Source organism: Engraulis encrasicolus, chromosome 18, assembly GCF_034702125.1.
Source record: "Engraulis encrasicolus isolate BLACKSEA-1 chromosome 18, IST_EnEncr_1.0, whole genome shotgun sequence".
Taxonomy (NCBI): Eukaryota; Metazoa; Chordata; class Actinopteri; order Clupeiformes; family Engraulidae; genus Engraulis; species Engraulis encrasicolus.
This window is the reverse complement of record NC_085874.1, coordinates 10,092,482-10,107,434: the sequence shown is the minus strand read 5'-3', so window position 1 is coordinate 10,107,434 and position 14,953 is coordinate 10,092,482. Positions and strand designations below refer to the sequence as shown.

General features: G+C 44.1%; 1 protein-coding gene across 3 annotated transcripts in view; it reads right to left on the bottom strand.

Moving 5' to 3' along the window:
• The window catches only part of si:ch211-278j3.3 (E3 ubiquitin-protein ligase RNF19B), a 48,838-nt gene that overhangs the window by 31,440 nt on the left and 2,445 nt on the right, over positions 1–14,953 (bottom strand). For 2 of the 3 annotated variants that reach the window (XM_063222972.1, XM_063222971.1), the window contains exons 3-5: positions 5,945–6,504; positions 1,754–2,080; positions 472–755 (exon numbers count right to left, since the gene is read on the bottom strand). In XM_063222972.1, the coding sequence (XP_063079042.1) occupies positions 472–755; positions 1,754–2,080; positions 5,945–6,106 (773 nt within the window). In that variant the 5' untranslated portion in view covers positions 6,107–6,504. Of the gene's footprint in view, positions 1–471; positions 756–1,753; positions 2,081–5,944; positions 6,505–13,704; positions 13,722–14,953 lie in introns of all 3 variants that reach the window. The other variant, XM_063222973.1, reaches the window with a different exon arrangement.

Below are 14,953 nucleotides of genomic sequence, written 5' to 3'. Positions count from 1 at the left end.
AAAGTTTTATTCAAAATCTCCTAAAAGCACAATTCAGAGGTCATTTTCTCATTTGCAATCGGGATGTTGAATGGAGAAAAATCACCCAAAAGGTGAAGTGCCTTAGCGGAGAGCAGGGAAACTTAATTGTTCTTTTCCACCAAGACGAAGCATCAGTGAAGCATACACACACACACACCCACACACCCACACACACAAGCACAAGACAAGGACGGGAGGTTAGATGATGCGATGGACCCCTTGTCTTAAGGTGGATCTACTCCATGTCTGCCATTTTGAATTTCCAGTAATAGGTAACTTGAGCTGCAAAACATACGGTTATTTGGTCAGACCAGTAAATATCATTTTAAATATTCATGAAAAGATCCAATTTGGGAATGGGCAGAATAGTTGCAATGCCTTCTCTGGCCACAATCCTACATAATCCAGAGTCAAGCCATGTTGTGGCGACGGAGTGGCGTGGCGTCTCACCTGCAGTCGGGCGCGGGGCACCAGCGCGTGTCCGGGTCGGCGGCCAGGAAGCGGCGAAGCTGGTACTCCTCGAAGCGCTCCAGGAGGCTGCTGTCGTCCAGGATGGCGCGCACGTCGGGCAGCGCTAGCGCCTCAGGGCACTGCGGGCAGGCGATGCCCACGCGGCTCTCGGAGATCTCGATGCGCAGGTACTGGCGCAGGCAGTCGGTGCAGGCCCGGTGCGGGCACGAGGACAGGCGTGGGAAGTGGCTGCGCGGCTGGCTCAGCAGGCACAGGGGACACTCCTTCAGGGAGCATGGGAGCAAGACAGCATGTTCAAGAAAATGTACTCAACTACAGATAGCTTGAATATTGTGGATATATGAGTCATAATTTAGCATTGAAATCAAATACATGACGTAATAATTGGATACCGCGCTCTCACTCTTTTTAAAATGAACACACAGGATTCCATGTAACACATAGTAAGTCTTTATAATGGTTTATAAAATTATATACAGGATTTTAAGTAGAATAGCTGGAATCCAACAATATACAGTAGTAAAGTATTTGGGTGCAAGCAACTAAGTTAGTATATTTGGATCAAGAAGAATTGCATTCTTTACTGCACATCTTATATTGATTTTTCAGTAAGATAGCAGAAAGACAGGACACCTGTTTTGACACCTGTTTTGGAAGGAAATGGTGGCAGCTTTTTTGCTTCTGAACAGGATTTTTGACGCATCTGTGTGTGTGTGTGTGTGTGTGTGTGTGTGTGTGTGTGTGTGTGTGTGTGTGTGTGTGTGTGTGTGTGTGTGTGTGTGTGTGTGTGTGTCAGGTGTGTGTGTGTGTGTGTGTGTGTGTGTGTGTGTGTGTGTGTGTGTGTGTGTGTGTGTGTGTGTGTGTGTGTGTGTGACCCACCCAACTGTCTGTGTCAGGAATTCGACCGGCGATCTTGCAGGCTACAAGCACGACACCCTAGCATGACAGCCCTTTCACAGTAAGATTGGGAGGTCTTTACCATTTCCAGTTAGCCTAGTAAACTAGACCACACCCAGCTGGCAGAATATAGTATATATATTTTGCCTGGTGGGTTGGTCTAGCCACGCACCATAGAAGAGAATCATAGCTGGGCCATGAATCTGGCCAAGCTGTTTTCTAACTACAACGCTCTGTCTAGAATTCCACTCTATGTAGCAAGTCACTGGGACGGGTTTAGCACCGTGACTTTGCCTATGGTGCGAGCCCAGACTATACACATCATGTCACAGTCTGTCCGGCCAGGCTAACCTTCTGTGCCTACCTCCAGGTGCTCCATCTGCAGCTGGTCTTGGCTGGAGAGCGAGAGAGTCAACACGCCCGTGGAGCCCGATCCTGACCCAGATCCAGATCCTGATCCGGATCCCGATCCGCTGCCACAGTCAGCTGAGGCCCCCGGCGCTCCCTGGTGGCAGTGGACCCTAGCGGGGGCCCCCTCCTGCCCTGGCTCCTGCTCTCCGGGGCAGCATGCAGCAGAGGCAGCAGCAGCAGCAGGGATCTCTCCTCTCGCTCTCTCCTGGCCTCCACCGCCCACCACTCCGCTGCCAGCCATCTCCACTCCATGCTGGCCTTCTACTGATGCACTCTGGTCCTGGGAGAGAGAGAGAGAGAGAGAGAGAGAGAGAGAGAGAGAGAGAGAGAGAGAGAGAGAGAGAGATACAAGTACAAAGACAAAGACAATTGTGTGAAAGAAAGAAAGAAAGAAAGAAAGAAAGAAAGAAAGAAAGAAAGAAAGAAAGAAAGAAAGAAAGAAAGAAAGAAAGAAAGAAAGAAAGAAAATCTGGGTGACTAAAGACACTTAGCTAAAGCACACTTGATAATGATACTGTATATGCAAAACAGAACATTTGACTTAAACCATGAATCACTTACACATACTGAAAAATAAACATGGACTACTGGTCTGGGATAACTATGTTAAATATAATGATTCAGTTTTAATTTACAAAATCTTCCATGGCCTAGCCCCTCCTCTACAATTAATTATCACAAAAAGGACAAACAGGGCTACCAGAGCCAGTTCCCAATGAGCTCGGTCCCATTATGAGGAGGAGCGCCTTTAGTCAGGCTGTATTCTCTTACAGAGCCTCTCACACCTGGGACACAATTCCCAGCACAATTAGAGAATTATCATCGTTAAATTAATTTAGTAAACCGGTAAAATCATAGCTACTGGATAAACAACACTGTCAACATATCTCTACATAGTCGGTATTGGTAGTTGTTCTTTCTTCACTTATTTCTGTATTATTTATCTTAAAAATGTGTGTCATATCTTTCACTTTTTAACTTGACAATGTGTGCAATACTTGTTTTTCTTTCATTTTTTTTTTAAAGAACATTAAACCTGTCAAAGGACAAAAGATGGACATTAGCCTCGTGGCTACAATCTTGTATATTTTGCATTTATTTTCAATGTTATTAATAAACTTCAAACGCAGCTCATTTGGATGTGACACAAAAGGATTCCACTTGACTGGCGTTGACCGGACACATAATCACTCTGCAATGAACCTCATGACCGAGGCAGGAGAGGAATTCAGCCCAGCGCTACCACCCCACCACCCCACTCCAAGTAAATTTCCACTGCAGTCCGTCGACGCCACTGCACTTGCACCACAATCACCCACCCCTCCTTCACGAGAAGGTCCGACTTTAAACGGCATGCTTCGCTACGCTAAAAGGCCCGGCTGGATTCCACACTAATTTCATGGCTTCGGTTCGCCCAGCGGCCCGCGGGACAACTCTGGTGGGGCCAACTGACAGTTTCCAGAACTATCTTTCTCACTCCCTCAACCGCTGGTGTGTGCCCAGAAACCGTGTCAGGTCAGTGTAATTGCAGCTTTGCCAGTGGCGGGGGCCGGCCCTGGCATATGCTCTGCATAGTGTAGGCTGTATACTGAGCAACACACAAACACACAGTGCGTCCACCTCAAAGCCCAAACGGTCAATTAGAGTGGAGAAACTGTGTGTTCCCGACCTGACCAGACCCTTCATTTCCTCCTGGCTCAGCCAGTAACACAGATATCTACAACATCCTATCCTCTTGTGCTGTGTGTGTGTGTGTGTGTGTGTGTGTGTGTGTGTGTGTGTGTGTGTGTGTGTGTGTGTGTGTGTGTGTGTGTGTGTGTGTGTGTGTTTGTCAGTTAACATGTGCGTGTTGTGTGTGCATGTGCAAGTGTGTGTTTGAGTGTTTGTGTGTGTATGTGTGTACATGTCCTACTGTCTCTCCGTGTGTTGTGTGAGCTGAGCTTGCATGTTTAATACTCCATACTCAAGTGTTTATGAGCAGGGGGAGGGAGGAGGGGGCGGGGGGTCTGCGGCAAAACTACTCTGTTTCTTGGCAACCGAAAGGAGAACACACTTAAAATAAACAAACTAATTAAACAGAGACTAGCAGAGGGGAGGCTAAAGGGGTGACAGTGTGGTGGAGAGAAGAAGATGCCCAATCTGTTCACGGACCCACATGGACTCTCTATAGCCAACTGTTGATGCGACCAGTCACATAGAAACAGGCTGCTAGTAGGCCCCGGGGCATATTGAGTTAATCATATATTCTGAGAGTGAAGAATCTACGCTTTACAGTTTACAATGATGATTTACACGTGGAAAGTAATATCTGAAGAATTTGTGGCCTTTTGAATGTGTTAAAGGGACAGTTTGGTCAATTTCAACATGCAGTTGTAATGCTCACACTACCCTGGACTTGTCAGTACCTGAGACTTTTTTTTTCTTCTTCAGCTGTTTCCGAGATCCTGGTCATTGTAATGGGGGCAGCTCTTTGTTTACATTTCAAAAAAACATTTTTATTTATTCCCAAAAACATCCAAAAGGTTATAAAACATCAGCAGACAACTAGCAAACAGCAGTGCCTTTTGGGAAAATATTTGGAGTTGGCCTATGTTTCATTTTTTAAAAATGTAAACAAACGCTGCCCCCATTAGAATTGCTCATATCTCGGAAAGGGCTGAGCCGAAAAATGTGGCATCACCAGGTACTGACAAGTCAAGGGTAGCGTGAACAATACAACTGCATGTTGAAATTGACCAAACTGTCCCTTTAACTCCTTAAAGTAGAAAACAAAAAATTCAGCTAGGAGAATAGAAAAGACATAAAATGGGCCCTTTTAAAGACAAAATACAGTATAAAGTTTTAGACAAACCAATACTGTTTTTGCTAGCATTGAGTCACACCTTCAAAACCTCAACTTGCACGTTCTGCAAAAATGAAAATCACAAAAAAGAAAATCTTTCTTGCCAATTTTCTCAGTTTTGTTCTAAAGGCGCATTCAGGCCAACTGAGAACCGTGCCGTTGCCCATTCCCGCACCTAATCGCGAACCGGCTAGCCTGATCTTAGCGTTGGCAAACCGGAATACTTTTTTTCTGCGCAAACCGTGACGACAACGTGGACGACAGCAGGTTAATCTGGGTAACACAGTCACGTGCGGAAAAAGTTCAGAGCTCGGTATGAACACGGGTGGTTCACAGGTAAGCACCGGCTCCGAAAACAGTATAAGAGACATGTGACCTGTTTTCATTTGACTGGTCACATATTATTTCATTACGCCATCACACTAGCTGCTGCTCACTTGGTGACAGCATATTGTTGGTGCTGTTACACAGCGTCCTGGAAAGGAAGAAAGAAAACGGTCCATTCTGTTCCACAGTGATGCCTAAAACCCAATGTCGGTCTTGTGTTTCTCTTTTTTGGAAAAACTATGCAGACTTAATTGTTTGTTCGTTTGTGTGTGTGTGTGTGTGTGTGTGTGTGTGTGTGTGTGTGTGTGTGTGTGTGTGTGTGTGTGTGTGTGTGTGTGTGTGTGTGTGTGTGTGTATGCGTGCCTGCTTGTGTGTGTGTTAAGACGTGGCGCTGTTTCTCATTTCTTTTTCATTGTTTCTCTGCAAATAGCAATACAAAAAAAAACAAGATTGTTTTGCTGACGCTTTTGCAGCGGTCAAACAATGAAAATTGTGGTTGGTTTGCCATATTCAAATGGAAAAAAACGCGTTGTTACAAACATGTGGATTTACTCAAAGTTGAGCTTTGTTAGCTATCTTTGTTTGGTTTGTTGGATTGGTTAAGCTCACTGTAATAAAAGACAAACTTAAGACAAACATTTGCTCATTCAAAACAAAACCACAAGAAAAACAAAAAATATCTAAGATGAACGCAAATATGGCTATATCTGGGTACACCTGACATTCTTTTCTTTTCATTTTCTGTGCCCAGTCTCCATTCCCCTCGCACAGATCAGAATATGCTTCTAAAGACAGACCCATAGCGCTTCATACAAATCAAATCACTTAATAATTGAAAGAAACATCTGGGGAAAAACAACAACAGCCATTACCGACATCTGTTGCTTGGCAACATTGCTCAGAATGTTGCCTCACAGTGTGTGTTTCAGTATGGATGGACTGGATTAGCAGTGGGCCAGTTCAGGTCAGACTCACCTGCTCCGCTGGATCTTGCTCATTGTTGGGTGTTAGAGTGATGGAGACCTCTGGACTGGCGGCGGCTCCCGGGGGCTTCTCGATGCGGGACTCTGCCTTGGGCTTGCGGCTGAAGAAGCTGAGGAAGCTGAGGGGCTGGGACTGCTGCTTGGGTCTCTTCATCGTCTGGAGCCAAACCGCACCGCCAGCCCAACACTCATGCAGTCAGAAAGGTGTGTGTGTGTGTGTGTGTGTGTGTGTGTGTGTATGTGTGGGTGTGGGTGCGCGTGTGTGGTTTTTAAAGGGTTTCCGTCTCTTCACGGTTTGCCTTGCGGGAGAAGAGAGAGCGGCCCTGTGGTAGAGTGAAGCAGGCGTCTGTGACATGAATATTTCCAGCAAGTGGAAGCCATGTTTGATAAGGATGCCACTGGCCAACAAAAGCAACAATAAAAAAAGTGAAACAAAAAGAGCAAAATCCTCCCGTCTGTCTCTTGTCTCTCTCTTGCGCGTTATATGTCCTCGGACGACGGGGTGCTGATCCACATCACGAGCTGACTTCCTGTCTCTCCGGCCCCATTACCCTGGTGACAAATCAGCGGCCATAAAAAAGGACAGAAAAAAGAAGAGAAAATGTACCGGGAAAAAAAGAGGAGGAGAAAGCAAGAGGGAAAGAAAGAGAGAGAGGGAGAGAGAGAAGCAACAAGGTTAGAAACCACCGCTGGCCCAAATTTACGAGACAGTGACAGTGAAAGACATGAAGCGGCTATAACACAGCAATTTCCATGAATCGGCATAAAACGTTCCTCCTTTCAGGACAGATTTATGAAGAGGACATTTTTTTCATTCAATGTATCCTTTATTTAGACAGGATTGTCCTGTTGACACTAAAAGGGTCTATTCTGCCAGGGAGTCCTGGTCAACAGAGTGGCTGAGTTCCAGACGCAGACAACACATTAACATATAATAAGGATAATAAACATACATAACATGTGTACACAACACAACGGAAATAACTTGACACATAATAAGGAAACTAAACTTACAGAAAAACACAGTTAGGGTTTTCACACCTGGTCCCCTTTAAGTGGACCAAACTCAGTCCTCTTTAAGTGGACCAAAAAGCGAACCGACAGCAAAAGGACTCGGTTCTGTTTTTGTTCATATTGTGAATGTATTACAAAAAGAACTGGCTGATGTTTCTGGTCATGGTACTTTTATGGTGTGTCACTCTTCTTTTTTTATCACACCCTGTCCTCTAGAGTCCTCCTTAAGTGATTACACCTAGTCACAAGTGTAACTTGTCAGAACTCATAAGCGAACCAAACTGAGACCACGTCAACCAAGCTCTCAGTACGGTTCGCTTCCGAGGGGTCTGGGTACGCTTTGGAGCGTTCACATATGCTGCAAAAATGCTGAGTCACTACTCTGAGTTCACTTTGGCGGCTGAAAGGGACCAGGTGCGAAAACGCTGAGTGAAAGCTAAAAGTGGGGTTGCTCGAAAAGTTAAGACATTCCTCTGTGTACAGTATAAATTGCTCTCCCCAAAGTCTCCAATGAAGGCAGAGTCCATGCTCAATGCACCTCCTTCCAGAGATGTGGATAAAACATTTTTTCCCTTATTCAGTACGAGGGGTGAGAGGCTGTAGTAACGACTTGTCTGAGGAACGATTTAAGTCAGGTTACAGCTGATATTTCTAAATGGGGGCAAGCAGAGAGAACTGGAAGCTCTAAACACTGCACAAACACATTCATAGCCAAATACTATGAATGGAAAATACTGCAGGCTATAGCGGGAACAAGGTCAAAAAATGAAAGCCAAGGAACCTCGTAGCACCATGATGTGCACCGTTCCGTCTCTGGAACGCTGTAATGGTCATTGAAAACACTGCTATGATGATACACTACTACATTACACTACTTTAGTAATACATTAGGACTTGGTCATTGTCATTCTGGTAACACTGAAATTATAACAGGGGCCATGTCTTAATGGGTTAAATACCACTTTTAAAAACATACTTTTAGGCATATCAATGCAAAAAAGATACTTGAATATCTGATAAAACATTGACCGCAGCTCTAATAACCGTTGGCCAGGGGGAACGTCAGCCGGAACGTCAAACAATTACTCATCTCCAACCATGATCTAACCACTTCAGCCAAAGGACGCTACAAAGTCTCGGGACGTCGCAAACACAAAAGATGAAGAACGCTACAAAGAATTGTGTTTAGAAGCTTGCCTGAGACATGCTCATCTCCATTCAGTCATAGAAAAAACCAGGGGTATACACACCGTCGTAGACACACACACAGAGACACACAGGCACACAATCACACACACTGTATTTATGTGCATGTGTAGGCCTATATGTTTTGATATTTTATTTCGTCCTGCCAGAGACGGCATATGTAAATTAGCCTGAGGCTAACTCTGGCACAATGCATAAAATGGCACGTTTTAATTGTACATGGTCCTTAATAAATTGAACCTGAAAACACACACACACATACACACACCACAGATTGTGTGAAAGGTGTCACAATAAACGCTGCCACCTCTGTGTCCCTATCGCTGGTTCCCAGCAGAGCATCTTATCTCGTTTCCTCTCTACATACACATCAGACAGCCTATAAGCCACAGGAGGACATCGCCTCTGGTCTGGTGTGAATACACAGCTTCCTGAGCAAACCCAGTCCTTCAATGCCTTCAATGATGCTGAGCTTATTTATAGCCTATGTTGTCGCCCACACACACACACACACATACAGTACACCTACGCTGGCATACATACTGGTGGATGAATGCAGGCATACACAAACACATACGCACGCATGCACACACACACACTGACTGGTACTAAGAAACACATACTGAATGCTAGGGCTGTAATGATTTGTACACTCAACTCACGATTTGGTTTGTGTCACGATTTTTGTTTGATACCCCCCACAATTTTTTACAATTGTGTCTTGTAAAATGAATGAATTATCTTTTTTTCCACATTTGCCAATATTATAGAATAAAAATAAAAACTGATAGTTCATAGGTAGAATAGGAGGACACTAATGATGATGATGATGGTTTGAAGCTCGGAAGCACCATCACATCATATCTATAGTTGTTTTTTGGACTGAAGGGTCACAGAACTTTGAAATGGCACATCACGATACTGCCTTCTTGCAACGCGATACAGTATCGTGACAGAGAGAGAATTACACATGTAGTACTGTATATGTAGAGAGAACATTTTAGTGTTGTCAAAAGTTTCAGAGAGAGAGAGAGAGAGAGAGAGAGAGAGAGAGAGAGAGAGAGAGAGAGAGAGAAAGAGAGAGAGAGAGAATGATAAAAGACAATCTGGGAAAACTTCCCTCCGCAAACCTGAGAGAGATGAGAGGAGTGGCATGTTGTAAATACCCAGGGAGAGCCATACTAAAAAGGAACAATCGTCTGAACAAAGACACTGAAAGAAAAAAAAGTAGAACAACAGAGCAGTGTCTCTTGATTGATAGGACATAGCCTGTTTTGCTCTCTGTCTCCCCCAGCAAATTGCTCTCCGGAAATTGGAATATTGTGGAGTCATGCGCCAATCAAACATGTTCAGAATGTGCTTGGCTGAGAAATTTCAAAAAGCCAGTCTCTATTGAAGGACAGCATGTTTCTTTTTCTAACAAGAGAGATGCAAAAAGGAATAAAGATAAAGGAGTAATTATGAAGCTTGGAGAGAAGAAGAGATGGAGAAAGCTGAAGAGGTACGTATACCCAGTGTGCTGCTTTTGCTACTGGCCTCCTGATTTGCAGTCAAACTTTGCCGTCAAACTTTCTTTCAGAGTAAAGCCTGGCTAGCATAATCTCTCTCTCTCTCTCTCTCTCTCTCTCTCTCTCTCTCTCTCTCTCTCGTATTTTAATACACAATTGCAATCATTGTTAGTCAAAGAGTGCCATTACATCCATAGTATAGCGTATTCCAGGTTGGAACAACATATTGTCTGTATTTAAAACAAATTCCAGAATATTCCACTTACATGTGTGGAACAGCCAGAACGAAATATTCTCGAAACACGGCCACATTCTAAATGGATACAGAGTTTATATAGCTCTTACACAAACCAAACACTGCCACATTTCATTCAAAACACCAGATCTTGGGCACCAATCAGAGAGCAGGGAAGCGTGGAAAGACGGTGACTGCAGTTTGTTTGAATAGATACAACTGACACGATTGGCTAACGTACTGTATAACAAATGACACACTGGTAACGTAAAAATAAACGGGCATGGGCCATCGTAAGCCACACCCTTCATGCAAGAAATTGCATAGGTAGCCTCCAGACTATGTCACTTTTGAGTTCGTCTGGCGTTAACCAGACAATGTCCCATCCACAGTCCTTTGCTTTCTGAATCATGCAGTGCCAGAATAACCTTCCCATGTTATAGTCTGGCTTACCAGGCTAGATATTACAGCAAGAAACATCTTCTGAATGAATGAATGAATGAATGAATGAATGAATGAATGAATGAATGAATGAATGAATGAATGAATTTTGTGTTTGCTTGCCAATAAATACGGGAAGGCCTTGTCATCAAGAGTCGGGAAAATCAATGCCAAGCTTGCATCATCTACAGTGAATGATCACCTATAGTATAGCATATGACTCAGACTTACGCATATACCGTAGGCCTACACCTCATTTCTCTCACATAAACTGTACTTTTTGTTGATCGCATATCGAAATCATCATAACATCCATATTTAATCAATCATGTGGCAGGTGCAGAGGTGGCCATAGTAAAAGTAGCCTACTAGATATGATATATTACAAAGTGGTTACACCAGTTATTCCACTGTAAGCTACCAAATGAGGAAGACTGTGTTGCTACGGAAAAAAACAAAAAAACTGAAAAGAAATCAGGTAGGCCTACATCATTCTATAGGCTAGTAACTGTAGACAAGTTACTCTGTAAAGTTACCTATTTTGGAAGGAAACTATGGCAGGTTTTGGTCACCTCCAGTTGTGATGGTTTTTTTTCATTACTATAAGCCCGTTTATATGGCCACAATAATCGGGTTATTGGAATAAACAGGTTATTGGAGTAGGCTAAACGGTTTATTGCTGTTTATTATGCAGTCTGTCGGTTGCCTGTATTCCACTAGGTGTGTGACACAAAGCTAGAATTTAAGGCTTGTGATTGGCTACTCATCCTTCTAGAATGTCAATAACCTGATAATAACCCGATTATGCTGTATACATGACATGAGAAATCAGTTTATCAGCCAAAAACCTACCTGTGCGAATCGGATTTCTCATAAACCGATAACGGCAATAAACCGATTATGAAAACTGTTTATTCAGTTTACATGAGCGCTCGAATAAACCGGTAACTCCAAAAACCTGATCATAAACGGTTTATTGATGCGCATATAAACAGGCTCTGGCTATGTCAGTTGGTTTGGTTATGCCCTTTCAATCTTTCCCACAGAATATTTGCAAGTCAAGGTGGGGAGGGGGTTTAGCTGAAACCTCATTGAAATAAATAGCCTAGCTTATACAATGTTTTGTAAAGGAACTTCAGAAATTACATTGACAAAACATAATTTCTTGGAACATAGCCAAGTTGGGACCTGTTTGTTGTCAAGGTGGCTGACAGTGCTGGGGAAAACCCTGCCTTTACGTACAATGTGCAGTAGGAATTGTGAAATACCTCAGGCCTCGATACGAACAGGGTTCACTTTAAAATGATAAGAAGAATATTGCATTGCTGTCATGTTGCTAAACCCTAATGCAGCACTTTAGCCACTTATGGTCCTACCTCGCCCTATAGAGCTAGCACCTGGCACTGCTCTCCAGACTTATCTGTTGTCTGACAACAACTCTCTCTCTGTGTGTGTGTGTGTGTGTGTGTGTGTGTGTGTGTGTGTGTGTGTGTGTGTGTGTGTGTGTGTGTGTGTGTGTGAATATGTCTGTATGTTGTAGTCATGCATGCGTGCCTGCGTGTGTGTGTGCGTGCAGGGAAGCCGACAGGGTTAGGGGGGTCAGTTGTCCCGGGCCCAGAGATAGAGGGGGCCCAAAATGGGTTCCTCAACACATTGTATGTATTGGATCGGGGGCCCTTTCAGATGCCTTTGCCCCGGGCCTGGCAAAAGCTGTCAGCGGCCGTGCGTGCGTGCGTGCATGCGTGCGTGCGTGCGTGTGCTGTATGCAAGTATGTGTGCGTGCATGCGTGTAATTAAGCATATGAAGATAGCAGGCGATTATGGATGGCTTGGGGGGGCTCTATGTGGGTGTTGCTGTGTACTAGCATGGTGCCAAGTTTCAGTAGAGGAGCTATCAAGGCACAGTGCTGAATGGAGAGCCTTTCTCTTGCAGCATTGGAATGAGCTCATCGCTGCCTGGGTGGGGGTGGTAGTGAAGACAGGGGGGTTGGAGGGTGGAGGCTGGGGACACACGGCAGAAAGTCTGGTGGAAAATCAATGGCACAGAGATGGCTTTGGGATCATGGCTCTGCAACTACACTAGCATAGCTTATGTTTCTCTAAGAGTGTGGGTTTTTGAACATTCTATAAAATGCAAGATTCTAAAATTCTAAATTGTATTGTATGGCGGCCAGAATTCTATAGAACTTTCACTGCTCGGACATTCCCGTCACACCAGTGTGACGATACACTACTAAAGGTTAACTACAGTACTACTACTACTGTATTACTGTACAATAGGCTATGCCATACTATATCAATATACATACATACAGCATGTACAATACTACTACTGCAAGAATGCATTAACAATATCCTCTGAGCTGCCTCAACAGTTGAAAATGAACCAGTTGAAGGATTTTTTAAATTATATTTGCTTCTTATGTAGCCTACTCTTACTAACGTCTTAAAATTACATAAAATATTATTAAATTATATCAGTTGCTACTTGTTTCTCTTTTGTGTTTTCCCATAAGGCCTTTTTACAGCCTATTTTTGGTGAAGCCTGTGGACCTGACGTTGTATGTATGAAATGCACTAAAATGCCTTTCTGTATAGTATACCGTAGGCCTATACATAGAATGCACTGAACATACTTTACTCGCCCTGCATTGTGTTTCCAAAAAAAAGGAACTGTTATTTTATACGGACTTTCTCTGCATATGCTGTAGGCTACACATCTCAGCCACGCCTAGGAGGCTGTGCAGTCCAGATCAACTGGCAGCCTGGTTTAGCCGAGGGGGATTAAGGCAATATGCTGGAGTTGGCTGTGGCATAGAGATCAGCTTGCACTGTCTTGCATTCAGCTTTTGTAGGGCATTCAGTCCCCCCAGTTACATAATCATTTGGTTCCATTCACAGACACACATGGATGTGCGTGCAGGCGCGCGCACGCGCGCACACACACACACACACACACACACACACACACGCGCGCGCGCGCGCACGCACACGCACACGCACACCATCCCCTCTGACCAAGCATGGTGCCCCCCATTTCCCTGCCCTCCCTGCCAAAGAAACATGAAAGCTCCTTACAAAGAAGCAGGACCACCCCAGTTCTCCACCACAACCACTACCACCACAACCCTCTGCGGCAGAGCACTTTAACAACACAACAACGGCCACAAACAATAACTGTTGCTGCTTTTGTTGCTAGGTGAGAACGCTTCACTTATAGTCATGTGACCCTATTTGTTTTTCCAGAGGCTCTCTGCATGTTGGATGAGAGGTTCACACACATCAAGCCTACATTCACAATAACGAAGCAACAGACTTCAAGCCAGAACAGAAATGATCATGCATTACCAGTCAGTCACGTAGGCCTATAAAGTAGACAGACATAAAATAAAAGTTCTTTAGTATTAAAATCCTTAGGTAGGCTACTCATTAGGCACAGTGGTGTTACAACTAATATCTGTATTACTTGCATCATGAATTTACCTACTTCTATTTTAAATACCCCTTCAAGAGTTCAGCATTGATGCACATAACAGCTTACATTAACTGCTACAAGACCCCCCCCCATTAATACAGTTAATTAAATTCTGGCAAAGGTTAAAAAAAAAAAAAAAAATACTAATAGGCCTAATAATAATAATCCCAGTGATGTCTTGCTGTGATAGGAGGCCTACCTGCTTTGGCCTGCATGCCAAAGCTTTTTGACAGTCAAGAAAATAGAATGGGTTGTTTATTCACAAAATGTGAACAGCCAGACGTCCTGAAGGCATAACGAAAAAAAAACACCAACTACATCAGTGGTCAACTTCAATGCTGCGCTGCGGTCTTATCAGAGATATAGGCCTAGACTAGAATCAGGTCTGATTCCCACTAAATGCCCCTTGTGGAGCACATTCTACGATGACCAGCCGTAGTAGAGAGACTGGATAATACCTCCTAGAGTCTCTGGTAGTAGCGCACACCACTACTGTTACTACAGCTGCACATGACAGGTAGACTGGCGCCCTCCACGCATCCGGATCGCGCGGACACATTCTGGTAGGCTATGTCGCCATGAAATAAACCCTAATGGACGAAGTCCAGCTCAAAACTGAAAAGCTGTTGCTATGCAATCACGAAATTACGTGGTTAATTTTCAGCCAGGCGGAATGTATCTATGCGAGAGGAGACAACATAGACCCCATTAAATAACTCCATCCGGACAGAAGAGCGCCAATGCGGGCTTTGATAGCATCCAAACATATGATTGGCACGTCTCCAGTGTTCCCTCCGGCGCACGATTTGATACATTCACCGCGTCTTCATTTGATTCACCTGCAATGTTAATGGTGTCTAACGGGTCGTCAGATTTGCAAGAATTCGTCTATGTGTCTAAGACGGGATGACGGGAGACGGGATGATAGCGCTGGACTTTAAAATGATGTCCTTTGCCCGGAGTCGAAGCTCACAGAAGTAAAACGCGTAGCCTTTAGAGCTCTCGTCCTACTGACGAAGGCCGAGAAATATCCTGGCTTAGGCTACTTTGAAAAACGCTGATTTAAATAATTAATCATATCTGGTCAGGGTATCACACTGCAGGGAGTGGCAAGTTTATTAC